The sequence below is a fragment of the Lacerta agilis genome, chromosome 5, assembly GCF_009819535.1.
Source record: "Lacerta agilis isolate rLacAgi1 chromosome 5, rLacAgi1.pri, whole genome shotgun sequence".
Classification (NCBI taxonomy): domain Eukaryota; kingdom Metazoa; phylum Chordata; class Lepidosauria; order Squamata; family Lacertidae; genus Lacerta; species Lacerta agilis.
In genome coordinates, this window is record NC_046316.1 from 63,718,939 (window position 1) to 63,742,639 (window position 23,701).

The following is a 23,701-nucleotide window of genomic DNA, read 5'->3' on the forward strand; positions in this document are numbered from 1 at the left end:
GGGCGTGGCGCTGCAGTGGCGCGGGGCTTTGCGCGCCCTTCCCAGCGCTCCAGCTGGGGCTCCGGAGGGCGGCTGGCTTGCAGCGCCACGCCCCTCATCCCCCGCTCGCCCACCCTCTCCCGAGGGGCGGCCAGCGGGAGGGATGTGGGCGGAGGAGGCGATCCACCAGGGGCGCCGAGGGATCGTCGCGCCAAGGCGGCCGATCCCTTTAAGACGGCCCTGGTCACACCACTGCTACACAACAACTACTATCAGTAATGGATAAGATATAGCAAAAACTAATCTGTATAAAAGTGTGCCCCTTCTAATATCGGTTACTTTGCCCCCTCTGAGGTCTGTGCCCGGCAGGTAAGGGCCTCGTCTCGCCTAGTGATGAGCCCTGTAGGCTGTAGCTTCTGCCCAACAATACTAATCTCTTCCGCCTGCACCCCCCCATGCCTCCAGAACCCTGCTAAAGTAGTACAGTCAGATTGCAGGCATCTTTTACCAGAAATGAGAGAACCTGTACGTCGCGGTGCTACAGCTTTCAGATTGCATGGTTATCATCCCACGCTTCTATTTGAAAAAGTTGTATCCTTGCTTTAGGGATTGCTCCCGGCTCGGATTTCAGTTCTGCTTCCAATGCTTGAAACTAGCAAAAACATCACATGCTAAGACACATATTTTACATGCATTTTACAAGGCAGCATATTTATGTAGGAAGATAGCCTTGGCAATGTTTGGGGATTTCAAAACTCTGCAATGAGCAGGTAGGCAGGGAGATGAAAACAGGTACACATTGTAAGACTCCTATTAGTATGCCAAGGCTCAGTGCCTATCTGCTCGCATTACTGTGATTACATTCACACGAGGTACCGCTATATGTATCCAGCTGACTGGATGCAGGTTTGTGGACACATACATGCACTTCTGGGAAACATTTCTTACGTAATAATATCTTCTGTACCACCTGGTAGCTTCATGGGCAGTTACCCCATTCAGGACCACACCTGCCCACCTCCTGTCCCCCCAAAACAGTACTTCTGTCTTGTCAGGATTCAACCTCAATCTGTTAGCTCATCCTCCTCCGCCTCCAGGCACTCACACAGTACCTTCACCACCTTCACTGATTCTGATTTGAAAGAGAGGTAGAGCTGGGTATCATCTGCATACTGATGAACATCCAACCCAAACCCCCTGATGATCTCTCCCAGCAGCTTCATATAGATACCGTATTTTAAAACATGGGGAGAGGACAGAACCCTGAAGCACCCACAAGTGAGTGCCCAGGGGTCTGAATGCTCACCCCCCACCACCACTTTCTGAACATGGCCCAGGAGGAAGGCAGAACCACTGTATAACAGTGCCTCCAGCTCCAGCCCCTCTAGACAGTCCAGAAGGATGTTATGGTCGATGGTATCAAAAGCCGCTGAGAGATCCAGCAGAACTAGGAAACAGCTCTCACCTTTCCCTAGCCTGCTGGACATCATCGACCAGCGCGACCAAGGCAGTTTCAGTCCCATGATGAGACTTGAATCCCAACTGGAAGTTCGTTCGAACAAGAAACCAAGCCTTTAGTGTCATTGGCCCAGTCCTGTGGGACACCTTGCCACTAGAGATTCAGTGAGCACCTTCTGCGCCACCTTTTAAATGCCTGCTGAAAACTTTTTGTTCAGCCAGGCCTATGCAGGCAAGTAAGAGTACATCCATCCCGAAAAATGGTCTATTGATGTTTTTAATTTCTTTTTGCTTTAGCTTGTTCTTAACTTTTATGATGTCATTGTTTGGTTTTATATCGACATAACTTCGGCGATATATTTTTTTATGATGCAGCGTTTATAAATATTCTTACAAATAATAAATAACTCAGCGGTAGACGAATAGAAAAGAAGAAGAAGCAAGGATCCTTTGCCCTAGTGGAGCTTTTGGGGTCAGCAGTGGGGCATATTCGCTGGGACTTGAAAATGGTTCCTCCTAGGACCCAGCGCAGCTTCTCGGCCGCGGGAAGAAGCACCCGCGCGGGCTGCTTCCTTTCCGCTCCTCGCTCCTCGCTCCGCCTCCCGCAGCCCAGCCTCGGAAGCAACCATGAGTTTGGAAGCGATCCGCTACCGCAGGGGATCCCTGCAGATCCTCAACCAGCTCCTGCTGCCCCAGCAGAGCCTCTACGAGGAAATCGGCAGCGTAGAGGACGGCTGGAGAGCCATCCGCGCCATGAAGGTGCTACGACGGGGAAGGGGAAACGCCAAGGGACCCCGAGCGATCTTGGGGCTCCGCGTGCTGCTCCCCGTCCGAGGTCTCGCACCTTTATCAGCTGCACAGCAGGCAGCGGTTCAACAGGAGAAGCTCTTGCCACGTGGAGGGGCAGTGATAGGGGGAAACACTCCTTTTGAGTGCCAGCCCGCAGTTTGGGCGGTAGAGCTGCGGGACGTTTATCATTCGGATAAAGGAACCCCGACAAAGAGTGGCAGGCAGAGGATCCAGAAGTGAAGGCATATGAGCAGGATAATTTTTTTTCCCGTATTGTGTGGGCAGGCAAAACTAGTACTGGCCGAAAAGAATGGGGTTCATCGTGTGCAGAGGTGGATTTTCTTTTTAAAAGGCAGGACACTTGGTTTTCTCCTTCTTTGCCAAACTAAAGTTTGTAATTCCTGCTCACACGGGAAGAGTTCCATCTGTTTAGCAGTCCGCTCATTCAGAGTTGAGCTGCAGCAGCTCCTGTTCAAAAAGTCGTTCCCAGGAAACTAGCGTGCCAGGCAGGGTTTGTTTCTATTTATAAAGACAGGGAAGACCGTTTTAAGCATGCCTGAGGAGCCTTTGACCTTCCAGATGTTGCCGAACTACAATTTCTTGTTGGGGCCGAGATGGGAACTACAAAATGGGGTGTTGGAGTGGATGGGAACTGTAGTTCACCTAGAGGGTTAAAAGTTACCATACCTGGTTTAGAACATGTGATCTCTTCTCCCCCCCCCCCATCAAAGGTCTGAAGTAATGCATTCCAGCAAGAACTGACTACATGCGATTCTGCTGTTTGTTTAACTTGCTAATTGCTATCCATGTTTCATTGCTTTAACTTTTTTTCTCCTAAAATTCCCATACGAGGCCATTAAAATCAGGTCCCTACAGCACATTCTGTGTTAGGAGTGACATAAAAAAATTCTCACACGTAGTCTACATGCCAGTTGAAATGCGTGCAGCATTGCCACGTCACATGTGTTCAAGTGTAAAGCCATTGCATTTTGCACGTGCTGCAAGGATCTGCCTCCCAAGCGAAAATGCTTTTCAGCCGCCTGTTCTGGGGCAGGCTGTAAGTAGCCCTGAGGAACAAATTAAAGTGAACCCAGCTCATCATTTCCTGTGTGGTGTGCTTACGCTCCAGTTTCCTTTCCCTTAGGTGCGAGGTGCTCCAGCCATCGCCATTGTCGGCTGCCTGAGTCTGGCAGTGGAGCTGCACGCCAAAGGAACACAGAGCAGACAGTGGGCAGCCTTGAAAATTTCGTGGCAGACTCGCTGCTACTTAGAGAGTGCCGTCCTACTGCTGTCAACATGGCCCGGGCAGCTCAGGAGCTGGGCCACTTTGTTCGCCAGGAGGCCAAGCGCGAAGGGAGCACTGCCGAGAGTTTGCGAGAAAGGTGAGGGCTCAACAGCTTCCCAGTATCCCCACACCTTTTTTTTTTTTAGGCGAGAACACAGGTCAATGTAACCTCTTGTCACAGCGTGATCAGCTGGGCGGAAGCCATGTTGGATAAAGACCTGAAAGACAACAGAAGCATCGGGGAGCATGGGGCACACCACCTGCAGCACATAGGGAAGGACAAGGTGACTGTCCTCACCCACTGCAACACGGGCTCACTGGCCACTGCTGGGTACGGCACTGCGCTTGGTAAGTGACAGTCCAGAAGCATCACCTAAACTCAAGTACAAAACCACGGGTGCCTTTCCCAGGACTGGTGTCTCCCTCTCCTAAGCCTCTCACATTTTTCTCTGGTTCCCCACTGTCCCTCCCTGGCAGATAAAGGAAGGAGCTAGGAACCCTAGCGGCACTTCTGAAAACAGAAGGTTGTATATGAAGTGACAGCTGGCACCTCCTCCCTAGTGTCAATATTTTGATGTTGCTTGGTAGGTGTCATTCGCTCTCTGCATGCCATGGGTCAACTGGAGAAGGTCTACTGCACAGAGACGAGGCCGTACAATCAGGGAGCCCGGCTGACTGCTTACGAGCTAAAGTATGAGGAGATCCCTGCATGCCTCATTACGGACAGCATGGTGGCGGCACTCATGAAGCAGCTCGTTGATGCAGGTGAGCGCTGGTGTGCTTCTTCTCTCTCTCTCTCTCTCGTCTAGTTGGCCCTTAGCGTTGCATTTTGGTTTCACAAGGAAGCTTGATAGGTAGCAATCAGGCTGTCTTCTGGAGGTAGTTTTGCTGTTGGAACAACTGTTGGTGGCTCGAGCATCTTTTGAACACAGAGGAAGAACTGGGACAATTTAGCCAATGTGGTACACTGGTTTGAGTGGGGAACCCAAGTCTGAGTACGCAGGCCCTCTCAGAGACCCAGGCATTTCCAGCTTTGAGGCCCTTAAGTCAGTGGCAGCTAGTGTCCTCTGGACCTGGCAGGGCTGCTACAAGGTCACAGGAGTGTGACCAGTAAGGTCACAGGGGTGCTACCAGGTTGTTCTGTATTTCCCCCCTCTTCCTTCCTTGTAAACATTCCATGGACACTTCAGCACTGCGATTTTACGATACTTAGCACTCAACATGTATAGCTCTGGTGGCAGTGACCCAGTAGTACTTTAGAGACCAACTAAGTTTGTTCTTGGTATGAGCTTTTGTGAAGAAGTGTGCATGCACACGAAAGCTCATACCAAGAACAAACTTAGTTGGTCTCTAAGGTGCTACTGGAAGGATTTTTTTATTTTTTATTTTGTTTTGACTATGGCAGATCAACACGGGTACCTACCTGTAACCAGTAGTACTTTATTCAGCTAAGCAGAATCAACAACGGCAAAAAAGTTGGATGGGAGACTACATGGCAATCACTGACTCCTGCTTATGTTTCTTCATAATAGGGATGTAGGGGCCGTGTGGGTTAAACCACAGAGCCCAGGGCTCTTGCTGATCAGAAGGTTGGCGGTTTGAATCCCTGCGACGGGGTGAGCTTCCGTTGCTTGGTCCCAGCTCCTGCAGTTCAAAAGCACGTCAAAGTTCAAGTAGATAAATAGGTACCGCTCTGGCGGGAAGGCGTTTCCGTGTGCTGCTCTGATTCGCCAGAAGCGGCTTAGTCATGCTGTCCACATGACCCGGAAGCTGTACGCCGGCTCCCGGCCAGTAACGTGAGATGAGCGCTGCAACCCCAGAGTCGGACACGACTGGACCTAATGGTCAGGGGTCCCTTTACCTTTACCTTAGCACTCAACTAAATTGAAAACTGTCATACTTTGGTTTTGAAGCGGTGCCTGCTGTCACAGTTTTCCTCTGCTGAGTGAAAAGTTATGTGGCCTCCACCCGTTCTGATTCTCTCTTTTTTATCATCTTCCTTTGCAAAGATACAGTGGACACTTAAACATTACAGTTTTATTAATACTTGGTGCTTAAAGTGTCCTTCCCTGCTTCAGAAGGGCTCCCTGCTGTCAGTGTCTAGAGTAGGCTCATGTCACACTGAATTCCATGGGGATTGCTTTCTCTGTCACCTGTCTTCCAAGGCTAAACATGCCACAAATCATTAGCATGAGCACTGCTTCACCCACCCATCCTGTAATGGGGAATTTCAAAAGGAATCAAATGCAGCATGCAGGTGGGCATTTTTTTGGTGTGTCATCCTTTTTTTCTTTTCTTTTCTTTTTTTTACCCCAGCTGTCATCGTGGGAGCAGACAGGGTTGTTGCCAATGGAGACACTGCAAACAAAATCGGCACCTACCAGCTGGCTATTGCTGCAAAGTACCATGGGATACCCTTCTATGTGGCAGCACCCAGCACCTCATGTGACCTGACCTTGGAACATGGCGGGAAGATCGTTATTGAGGAGAGGCCAAGTGAAGAAGTGACGCACATCAATGGTGTGCGGGTTGCAGCACCAGGTACCAAAGCGTGGGAAGGAAGCGTGCAAAGAAATGGGTCATTCAGTGGGACATTTCCATGTTCAGTTGCAGTGCTTTAACAGGGGACACACCAGGCTCTGTACTCCAGTATTTACAGTAAGCCTAAAAGAAAGTCAAGGAAAAGTGGCTCAAGTATCTCAGAATCCAGCAGACAGCTACTTATCTTTGGCCAGGCATGGGCATCCTGTGACTTTCCCGATGTTAGACTACAACTCCCATCATCCCTTCTCTTTCCAGAGGCAAAAATGCATGGGCTCCATTGGAAGGAAGAGTGGAATGCAAATGTAACAAATGAATAAATCAAAATAAGCAAGCCTTTCCATCTCCCATAATGTTTTGATTTATGTATTTAGGGACAAAACATCTCTGAGCTCTTGTGACAATGTGTCTTTTCTTTTGAGGTGTCTGCCTCCTATTTGCAACAATGGGATCATGAAACACAGAAGCAGAGATTGGGGGCTGAGCTAGGACAACCTTTACCATGCTGTTGTACCGACTGTCTTCTTTCTGCTTCCTAGGCATTGACGTTTGGAACCAGCCTTCGATGTCACCCCTCACGAGCTGATAAGCGGTGGCATTATCACTGAATTTGGTGTCTTTGCTCCCGCTGAACTTAAAGCAGGACTGACACAGGCAGCGAAGAAAGTCTGAACATGGGCTGCTTTCTGGATTTCTGGAGAAGAGAGTGACGAGGATGAATCAGCTGGAGAGATCAGTATTTGAGCTTGGTGGGATATATTCCTAATTCAGCTCTCTGGCAGTTGTCGATAAATACTTGTTACCATTCCACCAAACCAGTGGGGTCTATGCAAAGGACACATACTTTCCTTGTGTCTTTACTTGCAGATTGGAAATCCAGATCAGAAGGGTTGTTCGTGTTTCCATCCAGTTACTGTACACCATCTGTATTAATAATACAGAGGATGGTGATCCGGCTCCTGAGCCATTGGTGGCTCTTTAGATCATTTGCTTCTGCCTCAACCAAGAGAGATGTTCCTCTTTTACTGGAGCAACAAAGAAGAGTTTGAGACTACTTTCTCACTGCACCCTTAGGGCACAACTTGCATCCTTGTGTATTCTTTAGCTCCTTCGAAAGAAAGCTGTGAGGGTCCTTTGCATGAAAGCAAAATTAATTCATGTGCGAGCTTATCTGCCGAATTGTAGCTAGCTGCCTTGGTTTTGCACTCTGTATTTTGTATATTCTTCCCTTTATCGCTTTGCAGTGTACCATGCTAAAATAGACTTCCTTTGACACAATGTGAAATTGTATGAATGCTGCATTCTACTATTATTGGCTAGATTGGTGGGCACTAGGGTATTGGGGGGGCACAATGTTGATTGGCTTTTCTGTACTGGACTGTGTAGTGCTTTTAAACAGACTCATTGTTTTTCTAACCAATGCAATAAAAATATTTAAGCTGAATTTTATGTTCTAAACACATGTAAGAAGCATCGTTGAAGGCTTTGTCCTGGAAGGCAGCATATAAATGCCAGGAGCAAAACAAAATAATTTGGGGGTGGGGTGGGGAACCTGGGGGTGTAGGAAGAGGTAAAAGAGTAGGGTGAAAATCCTTTTTCGACAATACCTTCTGTAGTACGTAGTAAGAATGTAAGACTTGATTTCCTGGACCAGACTAAATTTACATCAAATCCAGCACTCTGTCTTCAAGATTAGCCCACCAGCTGCTCCTGGAGGCTTGCAAGCAGGGCACCAGGAGGGTATCTGGATCTCCGTGTCTGGGCTGAATGATGGGTGTGGAGACGCTCCTTTAGGTATACTGGGCCGACGCCATTTACGGCTCTAAAGGTCAGCACCAATACTTTGAATTGTGCTCGGAACGTACTGGGAGCCAATGTAGGTCTGACTCTAAGCTAAGGGAACAATCAACTGCATGAGAAGCTGGAATAAAGTGCACCAGTATGAGTAAGCCATTGTAAAGTCACACCAGATCCAAATCTGTGCAGAAGTGAGGCTGCTCTGTCTGAAGCTTGGCAGAGGAAAAACACATCTTTAAAACTGTGTTCTGTGTTAGGTCATGTGAGCTAGCTCAATGGTTGCCCCTTCCATGCCGTTTTGGGAGACTTACACCACCCTTAGCTACTCCAGCATATTATACTCTGGCTGTGTTGGAATTGGCTCCAGTTGAGCCAGAGATCTGGTGCATCCTAAGCTCATCCTGGTGGATCTTGCCATAGTGTTGCCTCCGAAGAGTGGTCCAAATCTCACCTCTGCCATGCCATGTTGCTTTATTTAAGCTGCCATCTCTCAGCTTTAGCACCCATTCCAACGTGGGGATAATAAAACTTTTGAAAGGCAATTGTAGAAACCACTGTGATGGTGTATAGGAAATGCTACTAACATTTAACATATGCTATGAAAATGCTGAGTCGTCTTAGCAGAAACTCAGCAACCTTGCAGCTGTTAAAACCACAGAAGCTATGCCAGAAAGAGCTTCAGATAGAAAAGAAGGAAATCTGCATGGATGCCAGCCCTATTTTAGGGACAAATTAGACACGATGCATCTCACACAATTGGCAATGGGTTTTTTTTAATTGCAGGCATGATGGGGCTCAGTTTGGGTACAGTCCCTGACATGGAGGGGGGGTTAATTATTTCAACCCCTGCTGCAGTGCTGTTGAGGTGGGTGCCTACTATCTGCACTGAGGAAAAAAAAAAAGTTTCAACCGGAGCTCTGCCCTCAATGCAAATAGCAGGGATCGGACCCCAATCCAGATCAGGAGCTTGGAGGGAGCAAGGGGTTAATTCCCCCCAACTCTTCATGCCAGCACCATGATCTATATAGGACCCAAGCAATTAACGTTTCAAAAAGCCACGTGTATAATTGTTAATTTCTGTGAATGTCATCGCATCTAGTTTGGCCCCGAGTCTTTTCCTATCATCTGGGCATAAACCATTCATTTAAAATGTTTAACTTGGCCAGGTAGGGCTTTATGATACATAAGGGATTTCAAATTCATAACAAAACAAAGCAGGAAAATAGAGGTCAAAGGAATCTCCGTTTATCGTACAGGGGGGAAATTGCCTCCGGTAAGTTAAGTTGGCTTGAGTGACCATCATCTGCAGCAGCTGCAGATCTGACCTTACGCTTTGTTTCATCAGTTAAATGATCGGATTTGAAGCGTTACCAGTGTGTGTTATGACTGTTACACAGCTAGTGATCAAATTTGCAATAGCAGCCTGATCTGCACAGCTACGTTGCATTCGACTGAGTCTAATGATTTTTGTTTCACCAACTCACAGATGGGCTCTTGATGCACTGTGTTCATGAAAAGTCCTAATGTGAAAATGTGCTTTAAGGTCAGGGTAATTTAAATAGTCTGTCAAGAGAAGCTTTAGAAAACCCGTGTGTGACTATAATCCACAAGATTTCTCATAAGGCATGCCTTTATTAAGCATTGATTTGGCACCGTTCCTTCAAGGGAAAACAGCTCTGTCAGCAGTGTGGGGTAATAGTAGGTGTTTTAAAAATATTCTTTCTCCAGAAGTTGTAATGCCTATTTAATGGTCTTGTTGGAAAGGTTGAAACCAGTGATTGTTCCTTAAAAAAAATAAATCAGAAAACACCTGGCATTCCAACTGTATTGTGGCTCAAACAATTAGCAATCACCCAGCAATCGCAGAATAATTCATTACACACAGTGCAGATGTTGGTATAACCACCTGAGACTTTGCCAAGACCAGGTTAACCAATAATTTACTCACTACAATGAGTGATGGCACAGACTATGTACAGGCTATTGCTCTTGTTTTGTTGCATGCAAGGTGCCATATGTACAGCTTCCAGTTCACACACACACAAATAGTTTTTATTTTATTTTAAAGATAGTATTTTATTCCTGCTGTTGCTTGCAGATCTCAATTTTTTTTTTCAACAGAAAATAAACACCACATGGGTTGTTTTGACTGCTGATCCACATGCAGAAATAAGCGGGAGGGGTTAGGCTTTATCATGGAGTGAGCATATTTCAAACGAGGAGACTGTGTAAGTGACCAAGAAACCCCCTGGTGAGTCGGGGGTTTGCTTGTGGGCAACGATTCATGCCACTTGGGGTGAGAGCCTTGGTGAGTTGGAGAATGAGGGTGGAAGGTATTAAGTGAGGGTGAAAGGTTGTTTTCTCCTCCTCCAGAGAAGCGGACACGGAGCAATGGATTCAAACTACAAGAAAGAAGATTCCACCTAAACATTAGGAAGAACTTCCTGACAGTGAGAGCTGTTCGGTAGTGGAATTTGCTACCAAGGAGTGTGGTGGAGTCTCCTTCTTTGGAGGTCTTTAAGTGGAGGCTTGACAGCCATCTGTCAGGAATGCTTTGATGGTGTTTCCTGCTTGGCAGGGGGTTGGACTGGATGGCCCTTGTGGTCTCTTCCAACTCTATGATTCTATGATTCTAAGTTGTTCAAAAGCCGAAGATCAAGGATCTGATAGCACAGAGTGGAGCCCCCTTCACGTGAGAGCTGCCCCAGGTGAGAGAGGGAGTGTGGGAGCTCTTGCTAAGGCCATTTGCTTCAGTTGGTTAAAGTCCCCCTTTTTCCTCTCCCCATGCAATTGTTGAACAGATTCTTGGGCTGGGTATTGTTACAAGGGGTTGAGAGAGCCATTGCTGTTCTTGATACTATTGTTGTATCTTTAGTTTTAGATCTTACGTGGAAATTGTTTTCCATTTGGTTGTGTACTTTTTGATGTGTTTTATTGTTTTTGACTTCTGTTATGTTTGTAATTATGTAAATCTTGCCATGTTGTAATCCTCCTGAGCATAGTTTCAACTATGGAAAGGTGACATACAAATAAAATGATGATGATGATGAATCAGAAATTCTGCTTTTTGTCCCTGCTGCAGTATAGGCTTGTTTTACATTGGAATTGTGATTTATTTATTTTTTTAAAATGTTATTTATCACCTTGTTTATATGGATTTTTATTTTATTCCACTATTCCCTGCTTTAGGATTAAACGTTTTGAAAGTTTGTATGAGGAGTTTCCATTTCTTTCAATTCTATAGCAGTTTTAGCTTTCTGTGTGTTTTAAATTATGACTGTTTTTTTTAGTGATCATTTTATTGTTTTATCTTTTCTGTAAACCGCTTTGAGGGCTTTTTCTGCAATCAAGCAGTATGTGAATTTTATGAAATGAATGAATGAATGAATGAATGAATAATAATAAAATACTCAGTGAAGATCAGGTTATCAATACTTATAAATAAATAAAAACAATGAAAGTATCATCACCAGAATTCACTGCTTGTTGGTGGTCATGAAAATGATCATAGGAGCAGGTGGACTCTGACAAACAGTACTGTGTTCACATGTAAACCTGGGACAGAATGGGAACTGGGGGGCATGGACAATGAGTGGCCTAAACTCTTGGCAGTCTTTTTTGTGTGGGTAGATTTAGCTGCCATCATAGGTACACATATGATGATAAGTACACTTATCATCAGGGGTTTTGGGCTGGGTGTTCATTAGTATGCAGATGATACCCAGCTCTAGTGTGGTGTAGAGAGCCAGTGTGGTGTAGTGGTTAAGAGCGGCAGACTTGTAATCTGGGGAACCGGGTTCATGTCTCCGCTCTCCACATGCAGTTGCTGGGTGACCTTGGACTAGTCACACTTCTTTGAAGTCTCTCAGCCCCACTCACCTCACAGAGTTTTTGTTGTGGGGAGGAAGGGAAAGGAGAATGTTAGGCGCTTTGAGACTCCTTCGGGTAGTGAAAAGCGGGATATCAAATCCAAACTCTTCTTCTTCTTCTAACTCTCTTTTAAATCAGAACCAGTGAAGGCGGTGAAGATCCTGTGTTGTGCTGGAGGCGGTTGGAAGATGGATGGCGGCTCACAGATTGAGGTTGAATCCTGACAAGACAGAAGTACTGTTTTTGGGCGATGGGGCGAGCGGGTGTGGGGGACTCCCTGGTCCTGAATGTGCCCCTGAAGGACCAGGTCCGCAGCCTGGGATCATTTTGGACTCGCAGATGTCCATGGAGGCGCAGGTCAATTCTGTGTCCAGGGCAGCTGTCTACCAGCTCCATCTGGTACGCTGCGGGCTGAGACCCTACCTGCCCGCAGACTGTCTCGCCAGAGTGGTGCATGCTGTAGTTATCTCCCGCTTGGACTACTGCAATGCGCTCTACGTGGGGCTACCTTTGAAGGTGACTCAGAAACTGCAATCCAGAATGCGGCAGCTAGACTGGTGACTGGAAGTGGCCGCCGGGACCATATAACACCGGTCCTGAGAGACCTGCATTGGCTCCCAGTACATTTCCGAGCACAATCAAAGTGTTGGTGCTGACCTTTAAAGCCCTAAACGGTCTCAGTCCTGTATACCTGAAGGAGTGTCTCCACCCCCATCATTCTGCCCGGACACTGAGATTCAGCACCAAGGGCCTTCCGTCTGTTCCCTCACTGTAAGAAGTGAGGTTACAGGGAACCAGGCAGAGGGCCTTCTCGGTAGTGTGCCTGCCCTGTGGAATGCGCTTGCATCAGATGTCAAGGAAATAAGAACTATCCTACTTTTAAAAGACATCTGAAGGCAGCCCTGTTTAGGGAAGTTTTTAATGTTTAATGCTGTTTATTTTTTTAATATCGATTGGGAGCTGCCCAGAGTGGTGAAGAAACCCAGCCAGATGGGTGGAGTTGTATGTATGTATGTATGTATGTATGTATAAATATCATCATCATCAGCCCCAGCCATCATGGTCAATGATTAGAGTTGATGGGGCTGTAGCACAACAACCTCTGCAGAGACACAGCCACGGGTTCCCCATTCTTGAATTAAAGATTCAATGTCCTCTTATTATAGCCTTGGTCTTCTGTCTTTTATTTGTTATGTTCTGCCTGCTTTGATATATAACCACTGTGGCTCAATTGAATGGTGGACAGAATTTGCACACCCAAACTTTAACCCCAGTAGTCACTTGTGTTGGTCCAAATACTCTTGCATTTATCTACCGTAGATGTGTCGTGCATTTCTGAAAACATTTAAAGACTCAGTGAGTGGTGTGTTTCTGTGCACACCAACAGAGTAAATTTAAATCAGCCTCCTTAATTTCTGATACAGTTTGGGGCCATAATGCCATATGCATTTGTGTTATCAAGGTAGCATTTTAGAGTTACAGGACCATTTCATAGGATTTGCCCACAAACTAAAAGTACATATATTCTGCCACTAGGTGGCATATAGACTCTGTAAACTGTTCTAAAATGATCTCATCAGGAAACTTTCCTTGATTGGATTCACTTTTAAGTCATTCAAATTAGTTCAGTAAGTCCACTTATACTATTCATGTTTCTCGTCATTTTACTTGCTCTATAAAGCCTTCTTTAAACATAAAAAATGAGTTTTAATACTCTATGGGCAGAACTCAATACACTTCTTTTCTATTTAAAGAAACTTCATCACTGTAAATGGGTGTATTTTGATATAGTTAAAGTAGAATTAATACTTCCTAAGCCTCATCTTTCAAAACGTTTGCACACCCTTGCTCATAAGTGTGATACCAAACAACATTGCATCCTTTGCTTGCCCAATGTCCAGTTGTCTATGTAGAAATGACTCTTCAACAAAGCTGAGAGATGAATCCATGTATGGCAATTGCATTCCACAATCAAAATGCAAGTTGGAAAAATGAGAATAACTAGCCACATAGCTTCACTTTCAGCACCTTAACCAGCAGGAGATGAAGCTCTCCAAACTGCACCCCAAGCTTCTGCCACCATAAAGCTTGTATCCAGCATAACTCTGCCCACACAACATGGTCCATTCCATCTCCTTCCCCTAAAAAAGGTAAGGTAAAGGACCCCTGACAGTTAAGTCCAGTCGCAGACGACTCTGGGGTTGTGGCACTCATCTTGCTTTACAGGCCGAGGCGGCCACCGTTTGTCTGCAGACAGTTTTTCCGAGTCATGCGGTCAGCATGACTAAGCCGCTTCTGGCGCAACAGAACACTGAAACCAGAGCAGCGCACAGAAATGCCGTTTACCTACAACAGGAGCTCACCCCATTGTGGGGATTCGAACCGCCGACCTTCTGATCAGCAAGCCCAAGAGGCTCAGTGGTTTAGACCACAGCACCACCCACGTCCCTCCTCCTTCCCCTACACCCCCCCTAATGTATCTGGAGCTGATTTTAAAGCATGGAGGGGAAAGGTAAGGAAGAGGCGGTTCCATTGCACACATCTCTGTTGCATTAGTGGAGGTGGGAGGTTGGACAAAGCCTTAAGTCTTTTATATATTTATAAAGATACTGTCTTCATTAAAAAAAATCCCTGAATCTCGGGACCTTAGCAATACCCCATACACGGCATATTGTGATTGACACCTGGGTGGTCCCATCTACTCATCAAAGTTGGTCTACAGGAGAGTTGGGGACATACGGATTTGGCCTACCTGCCAGCCAGATGCATCTCTCCCCCCCCCACCCCCCATTGTACATCCTTGAATCGGAGCCTCTGAAAAGGGTGAAAAGTCGGTTTGAATCTGAAGCAATAATTCCTAGTTGAATGTTCTTTTATGTAAGCTACATTTGACATATAATATTCCCCCAAAGTATGGCTTGTTAACCCAAACTACTTTGAGACATTTGAGTATTAGCTTGGCTCAATAATTTCCTGTACACCTTCCAGACTCTTGTCTGTTATAGCACCCTTGAATTAGCTGACCTTTGCATTTACTGGCATTTATTGTGCAGATGACAACTTCCCTGTGTGCTCGTTTTAGCAGAGATTTTTGGCCAGTGAATATTTTGCACACCCTTTAGAATTTAGCATTTCTTCAACAAAGTATAATAAAAGTGCAACTATTCTTTCTTTCCTTTCCTTAAGATAGTTTGTCGCCCTCATCTCCTGGGAAGCATAGGAGTATGCTGAATTATCTTGTCTTCAATTGTTCTAAATAGAACCTGATTAATAAGAGGGAATTTCAAATAATTAAAGAAAAAAAAAACCCTTCTCTGCACATGAGATGTACCTGCAATCAGTGCTTAGAGATTAACTGCAGTCTATACTGTAATCAGAAATGGAAGGAGCCGGAGTTCATTAAATTGTGCTTCTTCCAGTTTGAATGGCAAAAATTTCTATCCTTATACATCAAGTTCCAAACAGAACAGAATAAACAGAAGTCCTTGTCATAGGCAGAAACCTGATTTTGTGTGTGTGTCTGTGTGCTACTTGAGGGGGACAAGAGACGCAGGCAGATTTTTAGGGGGGAAAGACAAAATCAGGAAGAAATGTGACTGCAGCCATTACAAATCCCGTGAGGTAAGCACATTGTGTGTGGTTTCTATCCCCTTTGAGCTTCCAACTTGTGGAATGTGACTGTCTGAACCAGAGAGCTTTCCCCCCCCCTCCCAATCCATGGAAGCTCCTGACACATTTTGGAGCACTGGAAAAATCAGGGTTCCAAAATGCACAGGTACAAAGAAGCATAGAAAACTGCCTTATCCCAAGACCTTATCTCAACTGCCTTAACCCAACAGCCCATCTAGTTCAGTATTTTATACACTGACTGGTTTTCTCCAGGTTTTCAGTCAGGAGTCTGTCCCAGCCCAATCTGGAGATGCCAGGAGTTGAAACTGGAGACCTTTTGCATGCTCTTCCCCTGAGCTCCATGAGCGCAAGAGGCTCTCCACTGCGGAGAGTCACCTTCCATAAGCTGAAAGGTGATAAAAAACATGCCTAGAGAGTGCAGTGAGCATCCTTGCCCCCATTGCTTCCCTTCACATGTTTATTTCCCAGCATTTGTAACACCTGCATAGGGGTTACAAGAAGCAGGAGATGTTGGAGCAGCAAGAGGAGAGCAGGAGGAGCATTACAGAAGCCAGGAACAGAAGGGAATAAAGACGAAACGATCAGCTGTACTCAGATCAGTTAAAAACAAACAAACGCAACAGTGCTGGAGAAAAGGCGCAGCGAGTGACAAGTTCTTGGTGGTGGCAATTTCACTGGTGAAGATGGGTGACAGCCATCTTTGAGAAGACGAAATAGAGACCTACATGGGTGGTGGATGTTGGACAAAGCTGAAAGGCAATGGGCACGCTGACTTCAGAGGTCCCTGAAACAAAGAACAGGAGTCTGAAGAAAGAAAGATGAAACTCTGGAGTGGAAGGGCAATAAGATATAAATGCATGGCCAGGTGGGCAAAATGAGGAAAAGTTTGGAATAACAGTACACTTGGGAAGGGGAAGGAAGGAAGGAAGGAAAAATGCCTGTGTGACTGGCCCATCAGGTTTTATGCACATCCTAGTCTTCCTTTGGACTCACATTTGGGGATTTATAATAGCGCATATTATCTGTATTCAAAGCAGTGGAGAGACCTATACCCCACAAGTCTCTTCTGCAGAAAACTGTTATGTTGTTTAGCGACTTCTGATTTGCTAACATTTTAACTAAATATTCATGTTTTCCATAGATTCAGTTCAGCCATCAAGAAAAGCAAATTGCTAATGCTTTTAGGGAACCCATTAGTGACAAACAGCAATCTATGTTTTTTAAGGAAGGGAAGCTGTTATTTTAGAGAGCGGAGGCTGTCTGTGCCATTTTTATCCTCTAACAGCAGAAATTCATTTTCCAGGTGTGTTTGCTGAATATTTTACCAGCATTTGCTTCTCAAAGAGGTCAGGGAACTTACAGGAGTAAAATGGCTTGCCATTTATTTTATTGTATATTTTTTTAAAAAAAACATGTAAGTTAAATGCCTGGATATCTTGGACTAATATCTTGCACTAGTAAGGAAAGAAATATTTTGCTGTGACTCATTAGTGGTTACTAGCCCCAGTGGCTATCCCTCTGAATGCTACTTGTTAGGAATTACTAGTGGGAAGAGTGCTGTCATACTCCTGCTTGTGGATTTCCCCTAGACATCTGGTTGGCCCCTGTGAGAGCAGGATGCCAAACTAGATTGGCCACAAACCTGATCCAGCAAACTATTACATTCTTATCAAGCAGAGTGTCTGTCACGCAATGAAAGCCACCTGTCAGGAATATCCTTGAAGAGATCAGAGGTGACCCTGAGGTATGCCAACCTAACTTATTTCAATAGCAGGTGATCATGAGTTCGGATCTCAGTTTAAGGGCAGGGTTACGTAAATGAACAAATGAATGAACAGTGGACCAAATTAATTATATAGACCTTTGGTCAATGAAGGCGAAAATGAGAGGTGAATTGAAACAAAGCCAGCAGGAGATGAGGACCGAAGTCCACAAGACAGCAGTGTAAGTAGAAGACACCAAACACATATGCAAAACGAATCTGATGCCCCCCCCCCAGATGCTTAGGGCTACAACTTCCATCAACCCATCAAACTGATTTTGACTACAATTCTCACCAGGTCCCATCAGCATAGCCATGCTTGCTGGAGCTGATGGGAGATGTAGGCCAAAACAGCTGGAAGGATGAACAGCTGGACGGATCAGCCAGCAGACTCTTTTTATGTTCATCCTTCCATCTAGTCCATGAGATTGGCAAAGGCCACCCTAAATCTTACAGTGTTTTCAATTACTATAAGCAAAGGGCTGGCAGTGCAAACAGAAGCTGGTTATAGTTGTTAAAGATTGACATTGGGTTTTGTGCAAGCAACCAAGAAATGGCATTTTTTTGGGGGGGACCACTGCTCTTGGCTGTGTTGTTGTCATACTAACTGATCAACTGGATACAACTAAAGTTTATCAGGCTTCCAGGTACCATAGTCTTTCTTAAGTCCAGCCAAGGAAGTTGTATTTCCTGACACAAGGAAAAAAAAACATGCTACCAAGTACTTTTCCTCCTGTGGCCATGCACTGGAGAGACATGTTTAATGTATTATCCAGATAGGTGAAATGAATAATGCATTGAAAGCCCTGGAGAGGAAATCCTATATCAGAGAGGCCCTCTAGTCACATTTTATTGCCGGATAATCTTTATCCCCATTGCTTCTCCAGGGAAAATAATATATACCTGGGAAGAGAAGCTTCGTTTACTTATTACTGTTCCCTTCTCTGAGTATTACACTTGCTAAGAAAAACAGATGGAAGAGTCTTGAGAAAAAAACAGCGGGGGGGGGGGGTAAGTATTAATGCTGAGTTGAGGTGTGCAAAAGGGGATTAACGGTTTAAATTGTGAAACTTGCTAAGGCAGGGGAACAAAAAAGATGGAAATGCGTTACAGAAGAGCAATTAAGGAAGACGGATAGATCAGATAGCCCTTGGCTGTAAAAACTGAAGACATTTTACACTGAATTGCTATCATAGGTGAAAAGAAGCACCCCAAAGGCAATACTATGGGATTAAACTGGTAAAGACCCTGTTTAACCTTCATGTCTCATTTTCATTTCCTCCAGTCAAAAATAGGGCTTCTGAGAACAGCATGCTTGACAGAGTTTACCCTAGTTGTTCATAAAGTCTTAAATGGGCAATTTTAGGTTGGACTAGGAGTATAAAGTATAACAAAATGGAAATGGCTAAATAAACAACAGAAAGCCTCATCCTGGGGTTGAAGAACCTTTTCTCCACTGAAGGCCACATTCCCTCAGGGCCAGAGTCACCCCACAGTCTTACTTTCTCTCTAAGGGACATCAACAAGTCACAATATTTCTCTCTCTCAAATCCACACCTTTCATTTAAAACACATGGCTTCCTTCAAAGAATCCTAGGAATTGTGGTTTATGCTTTGCAGAGCTGCAATTCCTAGCACCCTTTGCAAACTACAGTTGCTGGTGTTCTTTGGAGAAACCATGTACTTTAAGTGTATAGCATGTCTACAGTCCATGGGTGTGGACTGCTAATGGTCCTAAGGTCTTTCTCTTTTTGTCACATCCACCTCACCCATACACCCATACACCCACACACACCCCTCCAGCCATTCACAAGCAAATACATTTACACAGAAAGAGAGAGAGAGAGAGAGGGGAGAGAGAGAGAGTGCCTCAGAACATTAGCTGTATAAAAAGTTGCAGGATTTCAGCAGGACCATTACAGGATATGAACTGATTAGAAGTGAAGCAAGGTGATGACACCCACCCCACCCACCCCAAAAAATCTTACAGGCACAAGTAGTATTGAAAGTGAGGTCACATATGACTGCCCCAGTAGCATAATAGGCACAACTTATCATGGGTGCACAATAAAAAAGGACGTCTGGAGGAGGCCTGATTGTAAATTGTTAGCCGTAGTGATGTTCCACACATTAAATGAAGGCAAAGCCAGGTTTACTACCACAGCTGCTGTCAGCTCTCTGGCACACATATGCTACTCTCAACCCTGCCATGTGGGAATCCCTTGCGGACAAGCATAGTGCCTGGAGACAGACAGTCGGGTTTGTGAATCCATTGCAATGACCAGAGGAAGAATGACCGCCGGGAGGAGTGCAGGAGAAGAAACACCATCGTGCATCTGCAGCATCACAACCGGATGCCTTCAAATGCCCCAGCTGCAGCAAAACATGCCTCTCCTGCTTCAGTCTCTACAGCCACAGCAAGCGCTGCAACCCTTCTAACAGTTTGACTTCACCCCCAAAGGTGTCTCCTGAGATGGATGGATGCCAACAACTCCACACAGGTGTTTTTTGCATGGAATCCCATTTACACTTTTTAAAGTAAGCACATATTCTATTTTATGTGTACACCTTTAAAATTTGATGCTTCAAGCAACTTAGCTGTTGGCTGGATTGATTAGGCATCACAACCTCTGCCCTTCCACCTCTACTTTTTCACCTTCCCTTCCCTTCCAAACTCTGCAATATTTCTTTCCAGATGAATTACTGCCGTCTTAAACTGAATTTGGTGGAGACAGAGCCTTCCATCTTCCTTCTTCTTTCTTTGCCCTTCCTCTCCAGTTACATCCACTAATTCCATTATTTTCTTCAACTTTCAAGTGTACCACATAAAAATTTACATAAACTCTAATCAGAGGCATAGCTAGGGGGTGGGGTGCAGCACTTACTGTGGGGCCTGGCCTGCAGCATGCCCGAGCCACACATCTCTCCTGGGAGTAACATGATGGCTCGGGTGCCTGCAGGCTCCGCACTGCCCAAAATGGAAGCGTGGGGTTTGCGTCTGCCTGCCACTTCCCCCTCAGCCACCCTACAGCTGAGGGGAAGGAGGCGGAGGCAGACTCCGTGGAGGCTCTGAGCAGTGTGTCCTGCCCTGGCTTGGCCCGTCCCCTGGGGAACTTGCCCCACACCCATGGGTAGCTCATCCCACCACCGGGGCACAGGGTGTGAAACCGCCCCAGGTGCCCGAGCGTCTGGCTACGCCGCTATCTCTAATCCAGATCAATGTAACCTTCTACTGATTTCTATTTCAGTGTATCTGAAATAGACTTCTATTTCAGTGTATCTGAAGAAGTGTGCATGCACACGAAAGCTCATACCAAGAACAAACTTAGTTGGTCTCTAAGGTGCTACCAGAAGGATTTTTTTATTTTTTTTATTTTGTTTCTTCTCTTCTACTGATTGTTTTTTAGCATCTCTCCAGAATACATCCATTCCTTTCTAAACCTATTGCTTAAATTTTCATTCATGGCTATACTTTCCTCTTATCCAGAATGGCTGGCTATGGTCATATCTATAGTCTGAGCATGTCTATCACAAATCCTCTTCCCACATTGCAATGGATAGTGTGTTTGAGGGAGGCAAACAGCTTTGGTTGTTTCTGTTGTCCCAATTTATTTTATTTATTTTTCCCCTGTGGAACCACTGCTTTCCAGTTAGCTGTTGATAGCACAGCTTCTATGCCTGTGCACGTTCAGCATAACCTATGAAAAAGCCCGCAGAAGCTGCTTTGTTCTAAGCCAGACTGTTGGAACATATAGACCAGTATTCTGACTGGGTGTAGCTTTGCAAGCTTTCAGTGTACTTTGTTATTTGTAACTGGATATTCCTGGGATTGAATTCGGGATTTTTCGCAAGCAAAATGTTATTTCACAGTTGGCATTATTTTGTGACATCACAGGGCCCTATAGCTTTTCTGATTATTCCGCCATCTTCCCTCTCATGTATTAGTCTCTGAGTGTAATCAGTCACGGTGCAACACAAGATCTAATTATAGCAAGTAGGAAGTGGGGGAAATAATTGACAAAAATTTTGCAGCTCTCAAAATGCATGTCTGGTTAATTTTCCTTTAATCTCATTTTCACAAAATGATTCCACCTCATCTTCCAGTCTTCAGATCTGCATAACAAGTGCAATCAAGAAGACCAAAATTAATAACCATCCCCACCGCTACCCGTCCAATCACTCACAAATTAAATGTGAAAAGAGCCTCTTCTGCTGTGTATGTGTGGGAGCAGGGAGGAAGGAAGAGGACCCAACCCTGCATTAAAAACGTAAGTGCATCTGTTGTCCTATTAATCTCTCTGCATTACAGCTAAATGTGAACTTGCCAATTAGAGCAGAAACAAATATTGTAATTAAATTGCTTCCTCTCTCTGTGTGTATTAGAGTAGTCTTTCTCAAACTTTATGAACTGGGGCCCTCTTAAAAACTTTCCCGACTCCCTTGCCCCTGCCACCCAGCTCCCGACCATGTGAAAAAGATACAGACACCATCCTGGCATATAGTTGTGTGATGAATAGAAAGTGTATGTAAAGATCTGTGAAACATGAGAGGAAGAAGAACAAGTTCTCTCTGGTTATTCTCCTGAAACCATTCTGAAGGATATATCGTAATAAGAAAGCAGTCTCCACCACAAATCCACACCCAATTAGTGACGCAGAAGTGTAGTTTTTCTCATTCTAGAAGAGTTCATGCTCATCCTCAACATGCTGCTTTCAATCTGGATTGAGTCTAGATCCTGTTGTCCACATTGGTGGGTGTGCTTACTTGAATAAATGTACACACTGCAGGGTGATGCAGAATCGATTTGCAACAAGCTTTTGTTTTTGGAATGAAACCAATTTCTCAAGATGCACTTTTCAGGGGTAAAAATATATATACAATAGATCTAGATTTATGTGCGGATTGTGTAGGTGGGAAAGCAAGTACTCAGTCTCCATTGAAACTAGAATAAAATGTTGGGTGTCTGCTGCCCAATGTGAATTGATGGGGGTTGTCCGCCAGAAGTAATTCAATCCATGCAAAATCTTGAAAGCTGGGAAAGAAGGGATCCACAGCTGCTCTCTCTGTAGAACTTTGCACTTTGTAGAACATGGATTGCCAGTATTTTGGGACCAATGCACACATTTGCAAACCTAAGCTGGAATCCAACATGGCAGCCTGCTTTCACCCACCTGATGTGGCCTCACCACTCACCTGTGGTTGCTGACGCAGGGGTTGAAGACTTGTTATACAGTATAGACATTGTTCTCCATGCCATAGCCCAAGTCCATATGTTATTCTTGGAGCCTTATTTGCCCCTACGGGTTCCCATGGTTGCGCCCGGTGAGAAAACATGGAAGCAGAAAAGACCTGAGGCTGCTGGCTTCAGAGAGAGAAAGATTTATTTTCTGCATGCAGAGGTACCTCGGTGTTTAGATAGCCAAGCAAGTACAAAACTAGCCAATTTCCAGACAGTTCTTATAGACAGTTCTCTGCCTCTGCCTCTTGTACATCCTTGTCCATTTAAGGAACATTTCCTGTTGTACATTTCCTGTTGTACATATAAGGCAAAAGGACATATAAGGCAAAAGGACTTTTAGCCCTGAGTTGGTTCATGCGCACTCCAGCAAGGCCATCCTATCTCTGACCTAGGCAACAGTTCCTCTCTGTACAAGGACAGTTACTCTCTGTGTTATCTCCAGACACTTAGTAAGGCAAAGCTTGCAGATCAAAGTTCACAGCTTTTACAGAGATGTTTCATACAGAAAAGCTTAAAAAGTTCTTTTATACTTCTGGACTAACAATACATTCAGGTAAATATATACAGGTTAGCTAATTAACTCCTTCCATTCCTGCTATGAAATATAGGTTCCCCGCCTCTCAAATTTCTATAAGGCTTCACAGCCAAGCTCCCAGAACAATTAACAATAAGAAGAAAAATGTTTCCAGTGTACAGTAACAAGAAACTTGTGTTTAGAGCCCACAGGAGAACCAGAGCTGGATAAAAATGTGGCAAGATGGATGTCCCATTGGAGGCAATAGCTATAGACTGCAGCTGGGGAGGATCAGGGTGGAAAGTGGACTTCATTGAGTTGTATGTGGGTCATCTCCTGCATATACCATGCAAGGTGATGGATCAGATAAATGATAAGTGAAATGATACATTCACTATGTATCTATGCCACTGGGCAGAGGTTTATTCTTTACACAAATTGCCAGCATGGGGTTCTGATTTGGGTTGGGGCCTTAACATGGCATGAGTGCATGAGAGTGCATAAGAGACTTTAACTCCCGTGCCACCCTGAACAAGCCTCCTGCACCTGCAATTTGCATTGGTAAAAACTTTCCATTTGCTTAAATGGGAGCAAATGTTTGCAATGCATCTTGGGTTCCCCCAGCACTGATTAGCATACAGCAGAAGTGTTAAAAGTGTTAAAAGTCCATCATGCTCTATAGTCCTGATCAGGACTGCTGCCCTCCATGCTGGCAATTTTCTAACCAAACTTGCCCTTAAGGGCACAGATACGTAGATACCACATTGTGTAGTTTGGATCCCTGATTCACATAATATTGCACTATCAAGGTGTTAAGAGGCTCTGAGTGAATGCTCT

At 45.0% G+C, this 23,701-nt stretch overlaps 1 protein-coding gene across 1 annotated transcript; it reads left to right on the forward strand.

Moving 5' to 3' along the window:
- Positions 1-2,027: 2,027 nt before the first annotated feature.
- MRI1 (methylthioribose-1-phosphate isomerase 1) lies at positions 2,028-6,827 on the forward strand. Its single transcript, XM_033150234.1, is given in 8 exon segments — positions 2,028-2,196; positions 3,371-3,448; positions 3,451-3,608; positions 3,693-3,859; positions 4,100-4,276; positions 5,828-6,052; positions 6,592-6,603; positions 6,606-6,827. Coding segments are annotated over 8 exon segments (1,068 nt in total). The 5' UTR covers positions 2,028-2,064; the 3' UTR covers positions 6,725-6,827.
- The last annotated feature ends 16,874 nt before the right edge of the window (positions 6,828-23,701 follow it).